The sequence below is a fragment of the Mobula hypostoma genome, chromosome 8 (assembly GCF_963921235.1).
Source record: "Mobula hypostoma chromosome 8, sMobHyp1.1, whole genome shotgun sequence".
In the NCBI taxonomy this organism is placed as follows: Eukaryota; Metazoa; Chordata; class Chondrichthyes; order Myliobatiformes; family Myliobatidae; genus Mobula; species Mobula hypostoma.
In genome coordinates, this window is record NC_086104.1 from 75138345 (window position 1) to 75157046 (window position 18702).

General features: G+C 36.6%; 2 protein-coding genes across 5 annotated transcripts in view; one reads left to right on the forward strand and one right to left on the reverse strand.

The window, feature by feature from the left end:
- Positions 1-18702, reverse strand: part of macrod2 (mono-ADP ribosylhydrolase 2) — a 1240168-nt gene that overhangs the window by 1017117 nt on the left and 204349 nt on the right. The window lies entirely within an intron of this gene.
- On the forward strand, positions 1111-16953 carry flrt3 (fibronectin leucine rich transmembrane 3). Of its 3 annotated transcripts, none has more exons than XM_063055086.1 (3): positions 1111-1305; positions 11566-12383; positions 13999-16953. In XM_063055086.1, exon 3 carries the CDS (start codon positions 14014-14016, stop codon positions 16000-16002), a length of 1989 nt encoding a protein of 662 aa, XP_062911156.1. In that variant the 5' UTR covers positions 1111-1305; positions 11566-12383; positions 13999-14013; the 3' UTR covers positions 16003-16953. The 3 variants fall into 3 exon arrangements, with proteins under 3 accessions (XP_062911156.1, XP_062911157.1, XP_062911158.1); XM_063055087.1 differs by having other exon boundaries at positions 12183-12383; XM_063055088.1 differs by lacking the exon at positions 11566-12383.

An 18702-nucleotide genomic window follows, 5' to 3' on the forward strand; every position in this document is an offset into this window, starting at 1 on the left:
CAAGAAGCCCATCAAAACCTTTTTGCTCCTTAAAGTTAGGATACCTTCAGGGTTTAAAACACTTACCGCCAACAAAGCAAATCTGACATTTTATAACATCTTTCACAAGGTCAAGCTTATCTAAAAATTGTTTACAATCAATGAAATATTTCACTAATGCTATTCTTTGTACAAAGTATGGAAGCACATCAGCAAATTTCTGCAATTTGTAATGAAATTGCAATGTAATAAACAACCACATAATCCATTAATGAGGTTTCTTAGGTCCAGTCCAAATCTTCCCAATTATTGCACACACCTAGTTTATGAGTCAACTGAAGGCCAAAACAAAAAGGCATGAGCTTATTTAAAGTTTGATGAAAATATGGCCTTGGCACCCTTTAAAATCACAGAGCAATGGAAACCAACAATTGTTCTTAATCATCTATTGACCTTTCCCTTTGATAGCAATGTGTGATAATCCAACACTTCAGTGTCCAGACAAACATACTGAAGATGATAAACTTTTGGGAGATTGCATCTGAAGCACTTTAAAAGCAGCAAATTCTTGAATCCTTCCTTAGAGGATAAACTTACAATTTGCTTTGTGGGGGATTGGGCAGGAGGTTAGAAATAACTTGCAAGTTGATTTTCTGGAAGCTTTTTGCCAGAAATCATGTGGCATTCACAGAATAGCCTTCCTTCATGCTGCTTGGCATAAGTGCTTATCAAGAGGATTAGTTTTCATTTAAATGCAGATAGAATCTTATATCACTTATACCCCTAAGAGCTCTTCTGTCTAAATATTTTGTCGGGTACTCTCAATTTATTTTCTATTTCGTTCCAATTTACAAATATTAGATTTCAAAATAATAATTCAGTTAGTTAATAAGGAATATGTTTTAACAAATAAGAAGCTGAATCTATCAAATATTATTTTAGGCTTGTTAACTTCTTACTGCAACCACTACAGCTCGCCCTGCTTTGACTCCCTCTAGTGTCTGAAATGTACTCGCCTAAGTATGAATCAATCGTCTTACCTCATCCAAGTCCTGCCTACCTGTGACCTCATCAGTCTATTCAACTACTGCCAGACAAAGCTTTAACTTCAGAATTTCTGGAGCGCTCTACTTGTCTGACTACTCCCACTCGTTACAGTGCACAAGGACTGAATGGGAATGGTGCAAGACAGAGATTCCCTCTGTTTTTTGCTGGTTGCTTTCAGACAGACAAATCGATTGCTTCCTATCTTTTCTCATAACAGGCTGGAATAATTAACTGGTGTTTTCACAGATGCTGGATGTTTGAAGTTTCTTCTTTTAACTGGTAAGTGTTTGTAGTTACATTCATAACAAGGATTATTATGGCTTATAACAACAGGCTTTTTAAAATGATAAATGCTGTGAGTAAGGCTTTACAATTTTCATTCTGATAGTCCCAAGCAATCAATAGGATTTCAGCACTAATATACCAAAGCAGAAGATTAAGAGTCATTACTTCATAAAAACAAGCAGGTTTGAAATCTGCATCATGAATCACATTAAAGATAGAAAATAACAAACCTAATTTTATCACCGATGGAACAATTGAGCTCAAGTAACCAAGTACAATTTTCATCCAAAAATGCAAACGTATTTATTATTTCATCCTTTACTCCTCAGCATTTTTTTTCTTTATTGGTTACTACTTTCAAAACAAAACACTGGTTTGATGTATCTTTTAGGTTATTTCAACTTAAAGATAAAACCTGTGAAAATTTGATTAGTCAGTAGTAAAGCATGCAGCCTGCCACATTCAGTCACATTTGAAACCTTGAAACACAAGGCAACAGCTTCTACTGTGTAGAACTGTTGATTTCACATCTCAGTGCCTATTACCAAATCTAATAGCAAGAAATATCTTGAGAGGAAATATTAATGCATACATTCGTACTACAGTATCAACAACCCAACAGTAGAAAATTTAAAAAATACCAGAAATGCAGGGAAAACAGAACAATACCCCTTGATTCAATGCTACAGCAATAAACTCTTCAGTTCAATATTTGTTTCAGTCAGAAGCAAGCTGGCAAACATCCTTGCAGTGCTAATTGGATTTTAGACATTGTGTTATGAAGATTTAGCTCGAGTCACCTAGCAAGAATAATTCAGCTGTAAAGTTTCCTCTTCCATGATCAGTTAGAACGTGATAATTAGAAAGTCATGGCTACTTACATCTATTTAGAATATATTTATACATATTTGGAAGCCGAAACTGCATATGGCATTATAGTGAACTCCTTAAAGTTCTTTGCTTTTACTTTCTGGCACACAAAATAGTAATAAAAGTCAAAGCTTTTCAGAGATTATTTCAGACAAATATTCTCAGTCTCTCACAATTAGTACTCAATATTTGTGGGCTATAGTTTTCAGAGAAGACATGGAGAAAATTACTTGATTATCTTATGACTAAATTAAAACATAGCAAGGTTATCTGCAAGATGAACAGAAAGGGTTTAAGCATGTGCCTTTGCCTTTATTGAACCATACTTACACCTCTTCCCTCTTCTGCAGCTCCCACCCACCCACCTAAGTTCACAGGCAGAAGAAAATCTCCAATCATTTAACATCCAAATGAAATACCTCAATACCTCAGGTTGTGTACTGCAACGAAGGCTTTATTATTGACTTCAGGGTCCAAAACATAAATTACACCCAACTGAGTGAAAAAACTGGCAGCTGTACAAAGCAGCAACTTAAGCTTCCTCTGATAAAAATGCATAAAAGGATGAAATCTGCAGTGGCAGAGTAAACAGCACACAAAGTTACGCTAAAAGAAATAAACTACCCAGGAATTATTTTTTACCTTAAAAAAATATGAAAAGCTGCTGTAGTTTCTTTTGACAAAAGATTTTGTCCTAATTAAAGTAATTTTAAGCAAACACTAGCTGTAAGCATGTGATTTGAGGGTCCTACAGGCTAGCAACTTACAGTACCTATCACCACCAAGTGGGCAAAAGCTATACTGGATTAAATGCAGCTACTTGGTCAACCACAGAAAAGAAAATATGCAAGGAAAAAAAAACAAGAGAGTCTTTGACCTCATCTATGAACATGCTGTAAAACCAGATTGTTTTGATTAGCTAAATCTGGAACAGATTTAGCATCTTGTAACTTTTTAGGCCACAACATTCCAATTAAAAAGGGTAGCATCAGATTTTGCATGCTTGAACTTCATTCTTACTTATTTTGCATTCAAACACAATGTTTGAATTTTAAGAGATCCTTTTTCAAATAAACTGTTTCAAATAAATTGAGTGATGTAAACAAGATATGTGCTGCTCAAATCAAATACCTTCATGCTTTAAATTAAATTGGAATTCAATCTGGCATGCCATAGCAAAGACTGGGTGCATGGAGATTTTAATTAAAATTGTCTTCAAGAATATGTATCCACTAATACCATAAGTACTTACAAAGCAGTGTTTAAAATATCTTTACTAAGATAATAATTTGAACATGATCAGTTAATGCCAGAGGAGCTATTACCTTATAAAGCTGCATATTTAATAATGCATGACATGAATGGCAGACAAACACAAAAATATAATCACAGATTTAAGAGATCATTAGAGAAAATACATAAATGCAGATCATTCTCACACATTCCCAAGCTATCATTACAATTTTTGGATAGGCGGGCTTCAAATTTCAAGACTAGTGTGATTTTTTCATGGTGTAAACATGAGCTCTAAAGGAAGGTTAGCACTTGAAATAAAAAGGGGGGAAAAGAAGCTACAGAGAAAGAATGCCACCATTTAATAGATGGCATTTCTTTTACCAAGCAAGCATAGCACACTAACAAGCTTTTCGGAGAATCAGAGTAGATTAGTTAAACTCCTTTTCTTGAGGTATTTCATTTGGAGTCCATAAGGGGGAAAAACAAAAAGCTTCCCTGTACTTGAAGCACAAACTCAGCCCTTGTTCTCTCTTCTGATGTTTATAGGTATAAGATCCTTAGAAACCAAGCAAATAGCGCTGAGGACCTTAGGTGGCACATAGCTAGTGGCAAGAAACTGGAACTAGATCTATAAAAATGATGCTGAGTATGCATTTTTCATGTGAAAATAGGATTTGTGTACTTTCACTCACAAATTTAATCAGTTCCTACTCTTAACAAAAATGTTTTCAAATGAAGCAGGCTAAGAAATCCAAAACCTGCAGCTATAATATTTTGAAATCAAAAATATTAATGTCACATTGATAACCCTATAGAATGTATCTAGCTGTAAATTGATTCCACTCAGGATGAAAAAAAGTTCTCTGGAATATTCTAAAATAATCCATGGAGTCAGCCAGGAAAAGGCACTTTGTGCTTACCAAACAAGAAACCAACATTGTCAGATACTCTACTGTTCAACTGCACAGTGATGGAAAGTGAAAAGATAACGTCCATTTTGTTTTTAGAAATGCTCGATTTAACACTGACTTATAAAATTAATGAAGCATCACAAGGTCTGTCCACAATTAACCTCTGTGCACACAATCAGAGGCAACAAGCAGTAATGAAATTAGTGCACTATTGTTCAAAAACAAGCACATTCTCTTCTTTCGACAGAATCATTCTCCAGGTTAAGGAACTCCAACAATAATATAAGTGAATCCTCCTAAATCTGAGTGTAATTTGAAGAAAAGAGCCTCTCTAGTTTGAGAGGTAAACTATCAGAGACTTCCACAGACATAGCTCTGTGAAAAAAACATTCCACTTTCTTCTGAGGTACCACTGCTAGGCAAGTAAAGATCTAGTATTAAGTAATACTTGGTATGAAAGGAGGTTGATATGAATGTAAAGACAGCTTTTTTGCAAATTAGAAATGTTATAATTCAGATAAGACAGACAAGACTGTCAAAACAAATTCATAGTTGCAAAGAAACCAACTGACGATTCAAATACATTGCAAACAAGAAGCTGTTTGGTATTTCCAAAAAGATGTTCAAATTCACTGGAAAAGACATACACAGAAAAATAAAGTAAATTTTCACACCATTGGTGAACATTACAATAGAGCAAGCAGCACATCTCTAACAAATCAGGAAGGATAATCTTTTGCCAACAATGCAAGCTTTTGTTCGTTAAAGACGTGCAGACATTTTCTAATCACTGTGCACACAAAACATTTCAGTGAAACATCAAAAAATGTTTTCCCTTCCATTCAAGATATTACATTTGGATTCCTTGCAGTTTCTGTACAGACTGCATAATCAAGACTAAATTGACATCCCATAACTTTTTGTTCTGACATTTATTATCCTTGACAACAGTCACAGGACAAGATGTGCATTATTCTGCTGCATCTCTGAAAAGAAATGGATGGGTTCCTGTATATAGCACATGTCTAAACTGTTTTAAGAATGAAAAAAACTGTGCCATGGTTGCCAGTTTTTACAGGCTAATGATACGATGCTGATTGGCCTCGTGCATCAAACTTTTTTATTAATTTGAGTATTATTTAACATGCTGTACCACCTTGTATTAGGTGAACTACATCTTATTAACCATCTTAAGTGCCATTAATGATCCTGTATGCCATTAAGTTATTGAGCCTTTATGAAATACGTATACTGGTAGGCTGGAAGCTTTACAATAAGTTTTAGCTAAGACTTGCCTATTTGCAGCACAATATGGTTCTAAGACAATAAAAACTACATATTCCTAATTAGTATCCCTGATTATTTACTTCTCTGAGGCAATAATTTCATTGTAGAGTTTAATCTTTCATGGAAATGATTTAATTATAATGCAGTGTCTGTATTCTTCCAATAAATGTACGGAAAGACGAGTGTTCTCACCCACATCACAGAATTATTTCCACTGTTGAGTGGTGTCTATATACAAAGCACAAAAAGCTGTGTATTGAGGTGGGAAGATGCATGGATTACAATGAAGAAACTTGTCACGGGAAAGAAGACTAGAGACAATTTAGGGGTAAAAAACTGATGTCCTTAAACAACTATTGGCGTTGTGCTAAACACATTACTAATAGTAAGTGATATAACAAAACAAGTGCCTCGAGCAACTCAGCAGAAATGAAACAGGGAATTAAAAAGGGAATGCTCTCAGAAATCTTTAGATAAAGCACAACAAATGAAAAAGGATTACTGCTATGTCATTCATGATCATGCATCTTTTGCATCTGTACTGGAGCACATCGAGAGTGCAGTGTGCATTAATTATTTAAGCAAATTAGTTTCCTTTGTGCTTTGTTTTAATGTTTTGTTCTTTATTTGTTGCATCCCTGTATAAAAAGGGACACTTTCGCTTGATGTCTCTGGACTAAACCGAATGCCTGCTTATTGGCTTACTCTGAAAGAAAATCTAAATAATCAAGATGACTGTTCTTTTGAATGAAACAAGAACTTCCTACATCCTTGTGCCTTTCAATTCTACTTGGCATTTGCCATTAGACCAGTAATAATTAACAGCTTTCCTTTTAAAAACAACTCACCCTATACTGTCCACCTGGCATGACTTTTAGGGACCAGGCAATACAGTCTGCACAAAGAGGGTTTATTTAATTTTGTACCACTGGCTAAGCCATTACAATTCAGTAGCAGTGAATAGTGAGCGACAGCTTCGGAGTAGGGCAGCAGGATTCCCCACGTCTATTTGGTTAGGATCACTGTAGCTTTTGATATGCAAAGCTTTGCTGTTATCAGCATTGACGTGAATGGCAAGGCAAGGGCAGTAAGCACATATAATTGGAGAAGCTAAGCTAAGGGGAGCTTTATGAAAATCACAACTGCTCCAACTAATTCGTAATCAGAAGCAGTGTCCACTTTCAAAGAGTTGTTATACCTTTTGTCCTGCCACAATTTGGAGGGTAGCGAAGAAAAGAACTAAGTCCTATGGTACACAAAAACTAATGAGTTTCAGTACTTTCACCAAAACAGACTGCTTTTGCCACTGGAACAACACTACTACTGTCAGTGGGGGCTTTGCATGCCAAACAAGGTTTACAAACTAGTTCTCTTAAAACTGTAAAAAATATATTAAATACCTTTAGATATTTGGTGTTTGCAGAATTGTAACTATACTGCAGTTAACTATATGTGGTCATCCCAGTACACCGCTCCTCACTTATTTCTCAGATGGTTTTGGCATAATTTTAAAAGATCACCTCACCAAGTAACTTCAGCTCACGTGCATAAATGGATATTGAAGTTGTATCAAGACATCCCTAGAGTGCATTAATTGCCATTTAAAGCCTTTCCTCATATATCAAATAAATTGATTCCTCCTCCTCCCCCCCCCCCAGTTTAATATTGTTCTGCTCTGCAAAATAAGAAAACACTGCAGCAGAAGATGCAAGCTTACTATCCAAGAACAGGGCAAATCTTGCAGCTATTATGAAATTACTGACAAATAAACAATAGTTTGATGTAATCCTCTATTGAAGACAATCTTTTTGTTTATTTACGAAAGCTCTGTTGGAAGCTGGAAAAGACCAGCTATCAAATTAATTCAAAATCTGATTTTGAATGTTTTACAAATTTAATGATCAAATAAAGTGGCTTTAATCTTCACATACTTTTTATTTTACCTCATTCAGCTGTGAAAATCCCTAAAACAGACCAATTAGAAATACCAGATATACCTATACCTTAACCACTTGGCCAAAGTACTTTGAAATCTTAATCTTAATCTACTTTGTAGATGTTGACATCAGAGACACTTTAGGTTTTAGGCACAATTACGAATAACTTCTTGCTGTCTCAATACACAAAACCTGTGTGTTTTAAAAAAAGTAATTTCAGTTATTCATATGATATGAAACTACACTGAAAATAATGAAGGCAGGTTTATTTATAAATAAACAGAGTTGGACAAGATAAAAAAAATGGCCAAAACTCTGCAAAAGTAAAATTTAGATCTGTTGTTATTCAGAGCGTCTCCTCCATAGGCAATGTCCCTCTAAATCAGAATGTTTAAATATATTCAAATCTGCTCCTGTGTGAGATTAACATGAGTCAAAGTTCTGAAATGGTTCTGAATCTACCTTACAGCAGCCAGTGGCAATTCCAATGTGCCAGATTCACTGAGGCCTGTATGCCAGAAATTTGCATGCAGCCCAAGAAATGCAGCCAATGTGACTCGGCAGTGCCCTGCGACAGAGGGTAGCCGCACACTGGAGGCTGTGTCATGAAATCACATCTAACAGGTGACAGAATAGCAAAGCAGCAGATACAAAAACAGGATTAGCGTTCCACTATCTCAACCTTTCACCAACCTCACTGTATAATTTTCCAATTCATGCATAAAGAAGCATTTCCTTTGTCTTATATAATCTCCAACAGAACTTTAACATAAAATTTTAGACATTGTACACATACCAAGCATTAAACATGAATTATTTCTTATATGCTAGAGCCTCATTTGGCTCAATCTGTGTTGCAAGGCTCCAGTTAAAATGCGAATTTGCTTGTCTAAAAGTCGACAAAAGTCACAGATCTGGTGTATTACTGCTCCTTGAATACAGGCCATGATCGATGTAATGGTTCTTGGTGCTGAGATATGAAAGACAAATTGCAATTGAGCCAGTCCATCTCACTTTAAACTGAAGTATCATTTGCAACCTGAAGTCCACTCAATAGAGGAGGTAGGGGTAGAAAATGCTCAGTTTTCTCTCCACCAAGCCTTACAGTTTGCTCAGGGTTGAAGAGCAGAGGAATGGGATTGCTGGGAATTACTAAGTAATTCAATTGATAACAGCATAGAAGCAATGGACTGAAAAACCACTTAATGTGCAAGACAATTTTATTATTTTATTTCTAAAACATGACAGTAATTTATAATTCACCAAATATTGAAATTAAAGAATACTGAAAGATACACAAAGCTCCAAGCATCCATAGGAAACTAGAGTAGCTCATCTCAAAACCCTTATCAAAAGCATTAAGCTTAATTCTCCACACACAAGTTGATGAACAGATGTGTATGTTTTTGATATTGGTCTTTCCTCTAAAATTTAGGCATTACAAGAATTCAAGAGTAGAATAAAATCAAATGCACAGGAAAATATACATTTATTCTTTTATATATCACCCATTTTCAAACCAAAAAAACTTGGAGAGTAGAAATGGGTGAGAGAAGAATACAGAGCACAAGTCATGCATATATTGTACAGTTTTAATTACAAATGACTATAAAATGCACATTGCACATTTAGACGGAGACGTAATGTAAAGATTTTTACTCTTCATGCATATGAAGGAAGTAAGTAATAAAGTCAATTCAATAATTCAGACTTTGGATGGCACTTCACTTAATTATAAGTCAAAAATGACATTGAATGAAAGGAGAAATTTCGAGAGGTTGCAAAATATTTAAAAATTCTTTGAATTAAAAGGCATATTCCAGCCATGATGACTAGACATCAGGGTTTCACACATCTCCAAATGAAAGCTATTGTTTTTCTCCCACTTAAGAGACTCGAAACAGTAATGAAGAGGGGTTAGAACCTTTGGGAGATGTTAAAGCAACACTCTATTTGTACTTTATGGATCTAAAAGATTCCATGGTACTGTTTTAAAAAAAAGGTGCAGAGGATTTATCTCAATATTATGGAAAATGCACAAATCTCACCAGAAGAAAATTTCTAGCCATTGTCACATTGGTGATGAAGGTGCTTAGTCACAGTTGCTGAGTGTAGTAACTTGCGCTCAGAAACTGGCTAAGCTGCAAAAGTACTTCATTAGCAATGAGGGTGCTTCATTGTATCCTGATATCATCAACGATGCTCTCCAAATGTGAGTCTTGATTTCTTCAAGTTCTTCAGTTTTAATGCCTCACTTTGACACAAGATCTCTACCAGCATATACATAACATCAGACTGATCGTTCCACCAATGCTCCAGAATACCAGTTATCGTCAGCTCTTACACAAAATTACTGGATAGCATATCAATACATTTACATGAGATAAGAAAAATTAACCAACTAATACCAAATGCAAAATGCATTTGAAGCAAATCTGATGAGGTTTTCCTGTAGCCTTGTAAACTGAACAGAATGGGTGAGTGAATGGCACATTAAAAAGTACTAGCTACAGAATGTTGTGGCTTTTTAAAAAAAGATCCTTTAAATCCCATTCACCACCTCCTGATTCAGAGTGCATGCTTGATGTAGTTTTTCATCTGAAGATCTGGAGCTTTCACGCTTGGAATTACATCTAGTTACAGATGGAGGTAGAGAAGTTGACTGACCCTGATTGCACTAATGCCTCCCATGATAAAGAATGGTCAGCACCAAGATACTAAGTTCTTGGTGAAATACAAAAAGAATGCAGCACTGTTGAGGTGATTCAATACTGAAAATCAGGCTGCTCTTTTGCTTGCATGTACAGAACCGCATGGCACAAATTCAAGAGCAAGGGAGCTCTCCCCAATGGCCTGCCAGCATGTATCCTGTAATGAATTTCACAAGCAACACAGACATGCGGCTGTTGTTATTTGTGGCACAATGCTGCATAGAAAATGGCTGTTATTTCTCCTCCATTAAAACAGCAGCACTTCCTTTGCAGTAAGGATTTTCATGAATGCTGGGCTGTGAAAGGTGCTAATATATATTTTAAAAAATTAAAAAATAGTCCTCACAATACCAGAAATGGTTTCAGAAATTACACAAGTATAATATTGATGCTTTGGGGTAAAATGATTTTTTGTTTGTGAGAAGTGCTATTTTGCATCCCTAATAAGACCACATTTGGTTGTTGAATGGTTTCTATACACATTCTAATCACCCATTTCCTAACATGGATTTCAGTTCCAGTATTCTGCGCTGTTGGTTGGCCTGTATATCACTTCCAGCCCTCGAGAAGAGAGTCAAAATTGGCAATTTTATGCTCAGGCACTTCAATTTTAGACCAATATCATCCAATACCACTGCAATGGCCCAGGCTAAAAGGAACTGGAGAAATGCAATGAAAGAGGACAATATGGATTTTCACAGATCCAACCACCATTATTAAGTGTAAAGAGTACAATTCTATCTATTTTGGAGAAAAAAACTATCATAATTTCAATTTTTGCTGCAGCAGGCACAGAGTAATATTTTATTTTCTTAAAGGTCTTTCATTATTTTCTCTTCACCATGAAAGCAGCTTCTGTACTTTCAAGGAAGAATCACAAAACAGCACTTACAAGCATCCATATTGGCTGTTGGACTCCAGTGCTATTTAGAAAATAGTTGAGGCAGGTGTTGTCAAGTATGAAGACATTTTCCCCTCAAACCTCTGATTTTTGACTTCAACACCTATTTTGTTAATCTACCATCACAATATACAGAATCTAAGAAAAAAATCTGCCAAGTAATCGCCAAAGGTGATTTCTTGCTATGAGCAGCTGCCCACACTGAAGCATATTGGTAAGATAGATACATTCATTATGTAGTAGTCAGGCTGTTTCATTCAGCGGCTGACACTATCAGAATTGAATGCCAGGAGTAATTGATGCCTGAAGTACAGCTTTCAGCTTTAATTATGTCAGCTGAAACTCTATCAAAATTGTGTTTTCAGTCTGCAACCCATTGCCTTTTTGAATTCTGTTCACAGGTCCAAGTTTAGCAGAAGGAATATTCTCTTGAAAATTCGCCAACAACAGAGGAGAAATACCTGATGCAGTATTTTGTTTGAAAGCAAAATATTTCCAGGTTGGAGGTATAAGGAGCTGACAAAATTCCACTCATCTCCATCCTCAGTGACCAGGAATACAGATTTGCCTTAAAGGAACTGGAAGATTTCCAAAATAGAGGAAGAAATAAAACAAACATCATCCCTTAGGACACTGACCCTCTGAGGATTGTACATATGGTGCACAACTTGAGACCAACCATAGATTTGCAGTCTCTGTGCAACTGTATGATTGAAAACATAATTAGTTAAGGTTCAAAACGTGAATGGTTCTTTTGACATAGGCATAAGTTATTACCGTTCTCCATCATACTACAGAGAAGAGCTTTCCAAATGCCCAGAAAAGCTAATTCAAGTCACATCTGTGGAAAACAACAAGAGATCTAAATGTGTCAGCTCTTTCATATAAAGAGTAAAGTTAAAGGAAGCAAAGCACAACTTCGCCAAGAGTGGTTGAAAGAATGTTTCTTTAAGCGAAAATAATTTTCTTCAAATGCTGATCTAGCAATTGTAAATTTTTTTGGCATGTTCACGGAAAGATTGGGGACAAGTCAGGTGGTCTGGAATGTAAATCAGAATCGGCTGTGTAAACATCACGACAAAAGAAAATAGCCACTGAACTGGAGGGAGTTAAATTGGAGCACCGTGCAGGAGGAAAGGAAATTCAACCTGGAAATGTTAAATCTATGTTCCAAGATTATTTTAGCAAGCACAAGATTTTCTGGGATGCACTAAATGTGGTAAGGTTGCTTTCCTTTAATGCTACCATGGATAAATGTAAGCAGTCACACAATACTGCAACTCTGCGATAAAATTATGTTGACTGTGTTTTGTTGAGGCTATGGTTATTTCACCTTGGAGTTTCAACTATGACAACATTCTGGATGCTGGAATGAATCATGATGAAGTAAATAATTTATCCTGCCATAAATAACATGTCAATATTTAATTAAACAATTAACTAATTTAACAATTAACTTATTGACAATAAACAATTAACTAATTAGCAATTTAGCAAATTAAACAGGCCATGTTCTCTTCTTGCTGCTGCCATCAGGAAGGAGGTACAGTAGCCTTAAGTCCCATATCACCAGATTCAGGAACAGTTATTACCCCTTAACCATCAGGATCTTGAACCAGTGGGGATAACCACTTAACTTCTCTTGCCCCGTTACTGAACTGTTCCCACAACCTCTAGATTCACTTTCAAGCATTCTTAAACTCGTTCTTGATAATAATTGCTTAATAATTTTTTTTTGTATTTGCATAGTTTGTTGTCCTTTGCACATTGGTTGTTTATGTCTTTGCTGAGTATGTTTTTTGCATTGATTCTTTTGTGTTTCTTTGTATTTATTGTGAATCCCTGCAAGAAAATGAATCTCAGGGCAGTATATGCTGACATGCGTACTTTGAACTTTGGAAAATGGTGTAGGATGCTTTGATAATATTGTCATTTCTGACTTGCTTAATGATGCTCTGAATCAGAAGATTATATGTTTAAATCAAATTGAGCGTATTTTGGTCCATGGAAAGCATGGACGGGTGGGGAAGGAAGGCCTGTTCAGTGCTCTTTAATCTTATGGTTCTTCTGAGGAAATATTACTTTCTTAAAGGTACAGTCTTTTTACCCCTTGAAGAAATGGTGCAAACCTCATCCCAAGGGCCCGATGATCTGGTCATTCTCAGATTGCTCTTTATGGGAACTTGTTGTGTGCAAACTCATTGCTGTATTTTTTATGTGACAATAAGTATTTAATTATCTTTCAGTGTTTTGGAATACTGTGAGGAGCTGCAGAAATGCAAGCTTTCTTTTCATATTGCGATATACAGTACTTTACATCTAATGAAGCCAAATTCTATGCTGAGCTAACATTAATTGACTTGATTGAATGGTGTTTTCATTCAACAGTTATGAATGTCTTGTATGAACAAGTCTCATCTCAAATCTTCCTCAGTTTTACCAAGTACACACTCAGTTTTGAGAGCATTAGCACAAAACAAACAATAAACCCAGATGACCAGGACGCTCAGCCTTAGAGCATTGAAAGGGAAGCTTGTCATTCAAACAACTGGGCAGCTGTTTTTGGAAACCAACACAAACTACAAAATGATTCAGAGCTTCATCTGCTGATGTGAAGAGGGGAGAGAATATTTCAGTTAGAAAAATTTAATTCCAAAGAACTGACTGAGTGTAAGTCTCTTTCTAATATTTTCAAAGCACAATAAGTAAGTTTTTTCTTCTGCAGTAGCTAGAATTTTTAAAGGCTGTTAATTCAACGCTGATTTCTGAACTGCTTATGTTATTGTTCTGCAGCTTGGCTTATACTCAAAATTTATCTATCCTCTGCCTTTTAGGTTTTAAGACATTGAATGCCCTGCCAATCAAAAATTTCCTTAAGCATGACCTGCACAGCCTGGAGGTTGTTTGTGTGGGCTAGCATAGGATTATTTCTGGGACTGATGACGCAGTCAGTCACTGTGGGATCGTGTCCCTCAGTATGTCGGTGCGATCGAGGATTTGTGTACTGCAATGACAGAGGGCTGACATCCATACCAACCGGAATTCCTGCGGACTCCACAACACTTTTCCTACAGAACAATCAAATTAAAAATGCTGGGATTCCAAGAGAACTCCTGAACTTAGTCAAGGTGGAAACTATTTACTTGTACAGAAATAGTCTGGACGAATTTCCCACCAATATACCAAAATACATCAAGGAACTCCATTTGCAGGAAAACAATATAAGGGCAATCTCTTTGGATTCACTTTCTAAAATACCCTATTTGGAAAGACTGCATTTGGATGATAATTCAGTATCTGCTGTAAGTATTGAAGAAGGCGCCTTTCGAGATAGTAAATATCTCAGATTAATTTTTTTGTCGAGGAATCACCTGAGCAGTATACCCATTGGACTCCCCAGCACTATTGAAGAGCTAAGACTGGATGACAATCGTATTGCTACTATTTCAGAGGATGCCCTTAGACACCTCAAGGGCCTGAAACGCCTGGTATTAGATGGGAACTTGCTAAGCAATCAAGGACTCCAAGGTAAGGTCTTCAACAACCTTGTGAACCTCACAGAATTATCGCTTGTGCGCAATGTACTTACTTCTCCCCCAGTTCTACCCATTTCAAGCTTACAGAAGCTCCACCTTCAAGAAAATCATATCAATTTGATCCCCACCAATGCCTTTTCCTATCTTAGACAATTACACCGATTGGACTTGTCGAATAATAATTTAACCCACTTGCCTCAGGGAATCTTTGATAATCTGAATAACCTGACCCAGTTGTTGCTCCGTAACAACCCCTGGTATTGTGGCTGCAAAATGAGGTGGGTTCGGGACTGGCTTCGATCGCTTCCAACTGGGGTCAATGCCCGTGGACTAATGTGCCAATCACCTGAAAAGGTTAGGGGCATGGCTGTCAAGGACCTGGCTGTCACGATGTTTGGCTGTAGAGATCTCACCTCAGAAACTGTCCTCAACCCCACACTGCGCACTCCTGCAACCTCAGCTGAGTTACCGGCCATTCAGGAACAATGGCCTTCATTCGTGACAAAGCAGCCAAGTGGGAAGAAAACAGACCGCAGTAATGATTACCGGCTCACAAACGTTCCTGGGAGCACAGCCGTCCAGCTCAGTGTGAAATCTGTGAGTGTAGATACAATTCACATAACCTGGAAGACATCCCTGCCTATGACAGCACTCAGGCTCAGCTGGCTTAAGATGGGACATAATCCTGCATTGGGATCTATTACTGAAACCATTGTCCATAACGAGAGAAGTGAATACTTGCTTACAGCTCTTGAACCAGAGTCATTCTATCGTATATGTATGGTTCCCATGGAAACTAGCAATGTGTATCTATTAGATGAGACCCCAGTCTGCACTGAAACAGAGACTGCATCTCTGAAGACGCACAACCCTACGACCACCCTTAACCGGGAGCAGGAGAAGGAACTTTACAGAAACACAAGCCTGACTTTAGCAGGTATCATAGGGGGTGCAGTGGCAGTCGTGGCAATTGCTCTACTTGCACTAGTCTGCTGTTACTTGCGCAGAACTGGAACACCTTTCTCAAAAAATTGTGTGTATAACAGAGGACGGAGAAGGAAGGATGACGATTATGCAGAGGCTGGAACCAAGAAGGATAACTCAATTTTAGAAATTAGAGAAACTGCATTTCAGATGATTCCAATGAACAGTGAGCAAGCAGCGAAAGAAGAGTTTGTAATACACACTATATTTCCACCTAATGGGATGAGTTTATACAAAAACAACCACAGTGAAAGTAGCAGTAGCAACAGAAGCTACAGGGACAGTGGAATACCAGATTCAGATCACTCACATTCTTGATAATTGCAGAACTGCTCATTGAACGTGACTACAGAAATGGCTGTATTACTTGGAAACACTGGATTTGTGAATACTGTTGGAAACGTGACTGCACATTTGTCATATAATTTATATTTAATGAACTTTGTATTAATAAAGTTGCAGAATCCAGGTGATTATTGCTGAATTGTGCAGTATGGATACCTGACCACCAATTGTAATTCTATATTTTAGTAACTTCTAGTAATTTGTATTTTTTCTTTCATAATCTTAAGAGATTTAAGAGAATTTAAATTTCGTGTCTATTGATGGAAGATTGCTTGTCAGCTGTGAAGGTGGTTTTCTTACAAGTGCTGAACATTCAAAGACCTTTTTAAAGTGTATTTGAGAACATTGTAGTGTAAGCACAGGTCCTTTTACTAGCTACCAAGGGTAGGTGTCCTGCAGATGAATCGTACACTTGAAGACAACTTTCATTCAGGATTTAAGGGGAAACTATGTACGTTGTTCATGCCTGAGTATGTTGCACAGAAATAACTCAATACCAGAAATATGATAGTGGTTGTAACACATCATTCCAGCTTACGGTATACGTTATTTGCTATTACTTTTAGACTTGGAGTCACAAACAACTTTATTGCCACAAGAAAAGGTACTTTTTAAAAATAAAATTAAACCAAAGTGCATTGTTAGCCCTTTGGCCAGTCTTGTATGTGCCTTGACCAAATGTTAATTGTATTCAGCATTTTAAAATAAGGGTTACTTTTTTTTCTCTTTCTCCATACTTGTCAATGAAAAAAAAGTGGTCTTTCTGCAGAATAAAACTGAACAAAATTTAACTGCTGAGTTATTGGTCTGATGACATAAAGACTGCTTGCATTAAATAAGTATTTTAAATTCTAGCTTTTCAAAGTGGCCTTTGGAGACAGAAGCATCTTCTACGAGGATTGCAACTAATCAGTACAAATCAAAATACTCATATAATGATTCCTTACAAGATACTGCAGTAGCTCAGCACAGTATGGTCCTACTCTAATAAAGAAACAGCATAAAATCATGACCTTTACTACTAGTAAAACACTGATAATTAAACAATAATCCAGTGACTGTAAGAGAGTTATTTCATTATTTAAGGTTTTGCATCCCTCACAAATATTTGAAACTGAAATCTTGGCAAAAGAAAAGTCTCATGGATCACATTATTATTCATATTTCTTCAGGGCCAAAAAGGGGATGTCTTTGTACTCAAGGAATACAACATACAAAATAAACCTTTGCTGCTAATCTTTGGGGAAAATTAAAGATGGCAAATACAACTTAGTTTTCAGAAAGTGTTCAGATATTATATTTTTCCTAGTAAGGAATCAATTTGCTTCAGTTTCACATTTTAGAACATTAGAGGGCTGATGAATAAAATTCTAGTTGATCCAAGCATCAATAAATTAATCAGAACAAATCAAATCAATGATATACTGAGGTCTCTACGCATGTAAAATGCCAACAGCATCCTACACCAGCATCAAGAAAGAGTTTTGAAAAATAACTTGTCTTTTAGTTCTATCTTAGCCACTGTAGTAAAGACATTTTGATCTTGGTATATGAGGTACAGACTTGGCCTTTGTTGGTCCAGATGCAAAAAAGAAACAAATTTCTCAAAAATGAATGTTCATATTAATACAGCAGTTAGTTGTGTCCTCGGGGAAACAAACAGTTGACAATCAATAAGTTCTGAATATGACTCACTCTTAGTAGGCAAACATGGTTGTCAATCCAGAGAGCTAATGGATTTACAGATAAAAGTCCCAACTATACAAAATTACATACCACTAAATAGTAAATATTTGGGGCCCCATTTTCAAACCTACACTTAATGTTCTAGAATGATTAAAATATAATTTGTGGGGTAGGGTAACAACATCAACAACAGCTTGTCTTTTAAGACATTTTCAGTATTGTACAGCATAGCAAAAGGACTTTACAGGACTCAAAATTTTGACACCAAGTGACATAAGAAGATAATAGAATGGGCAAACATCCTATTTTAAAGAGAAAGCTCTATTAAGGGAATTCCAGAGCTTGGCAGCTAGACTGCTGACAAAAATTGGGAGGGACAGATTTCATGAAGAGAGGAAGGGAGACATCAGATCATTGTTTACTTCCAAAGTAAGCCTTCCGGCAAGGTAAAAAATTTCACAGCTTATTTCTACCTGATTTTCCTGCTTGCTCGCTTGCTTTACAGTTCCTTGCCACCCAAACCAGATCATATGCACAAGACTGAGATTCTGAGGTTTGTGGACTTCACTTATAAACCTGCAACCATCACTGAATTACCTCAGATCAAATACAAATTCAGGTATCTTCCCAACTCTTGCTTTGCTCCTCCCCTCCCCCCCCCCCAACCTACCATTTAATTTCATCACTAACTGGCTCGCTGTGAACAACACTCTCTAGGATCTAGATAATTTTGAAGGAAGTGTGTTGGCCTCTCTGGATTTCTCTCAGCCATTTCTAATTATCAGGTTATAATTAGCTAGAATGGACATAATAAAGATTTATGATCTTTGAAAGTCATTGCCCCTCTGCTGGTGGTAATTTCCTCTTACTTAGTCTCTAAACCTCACGTTATTCAATACTTGTAAATCACTCCTTAGCCTTCTCTGCTCAAGGGAGAACAACCTTAGCTTCACCAGTTCCTGATGGCATTACATTCCTGCCATATCT

Coding starts and splice junctions, on each gene's coding strand:
- flrt3 (XM_063055086.1), top strand. CDS start 14,014: ATGCCCTGCCAATCAAAAATTTCCTTAAGCATGACCTGCACAGCCTGG.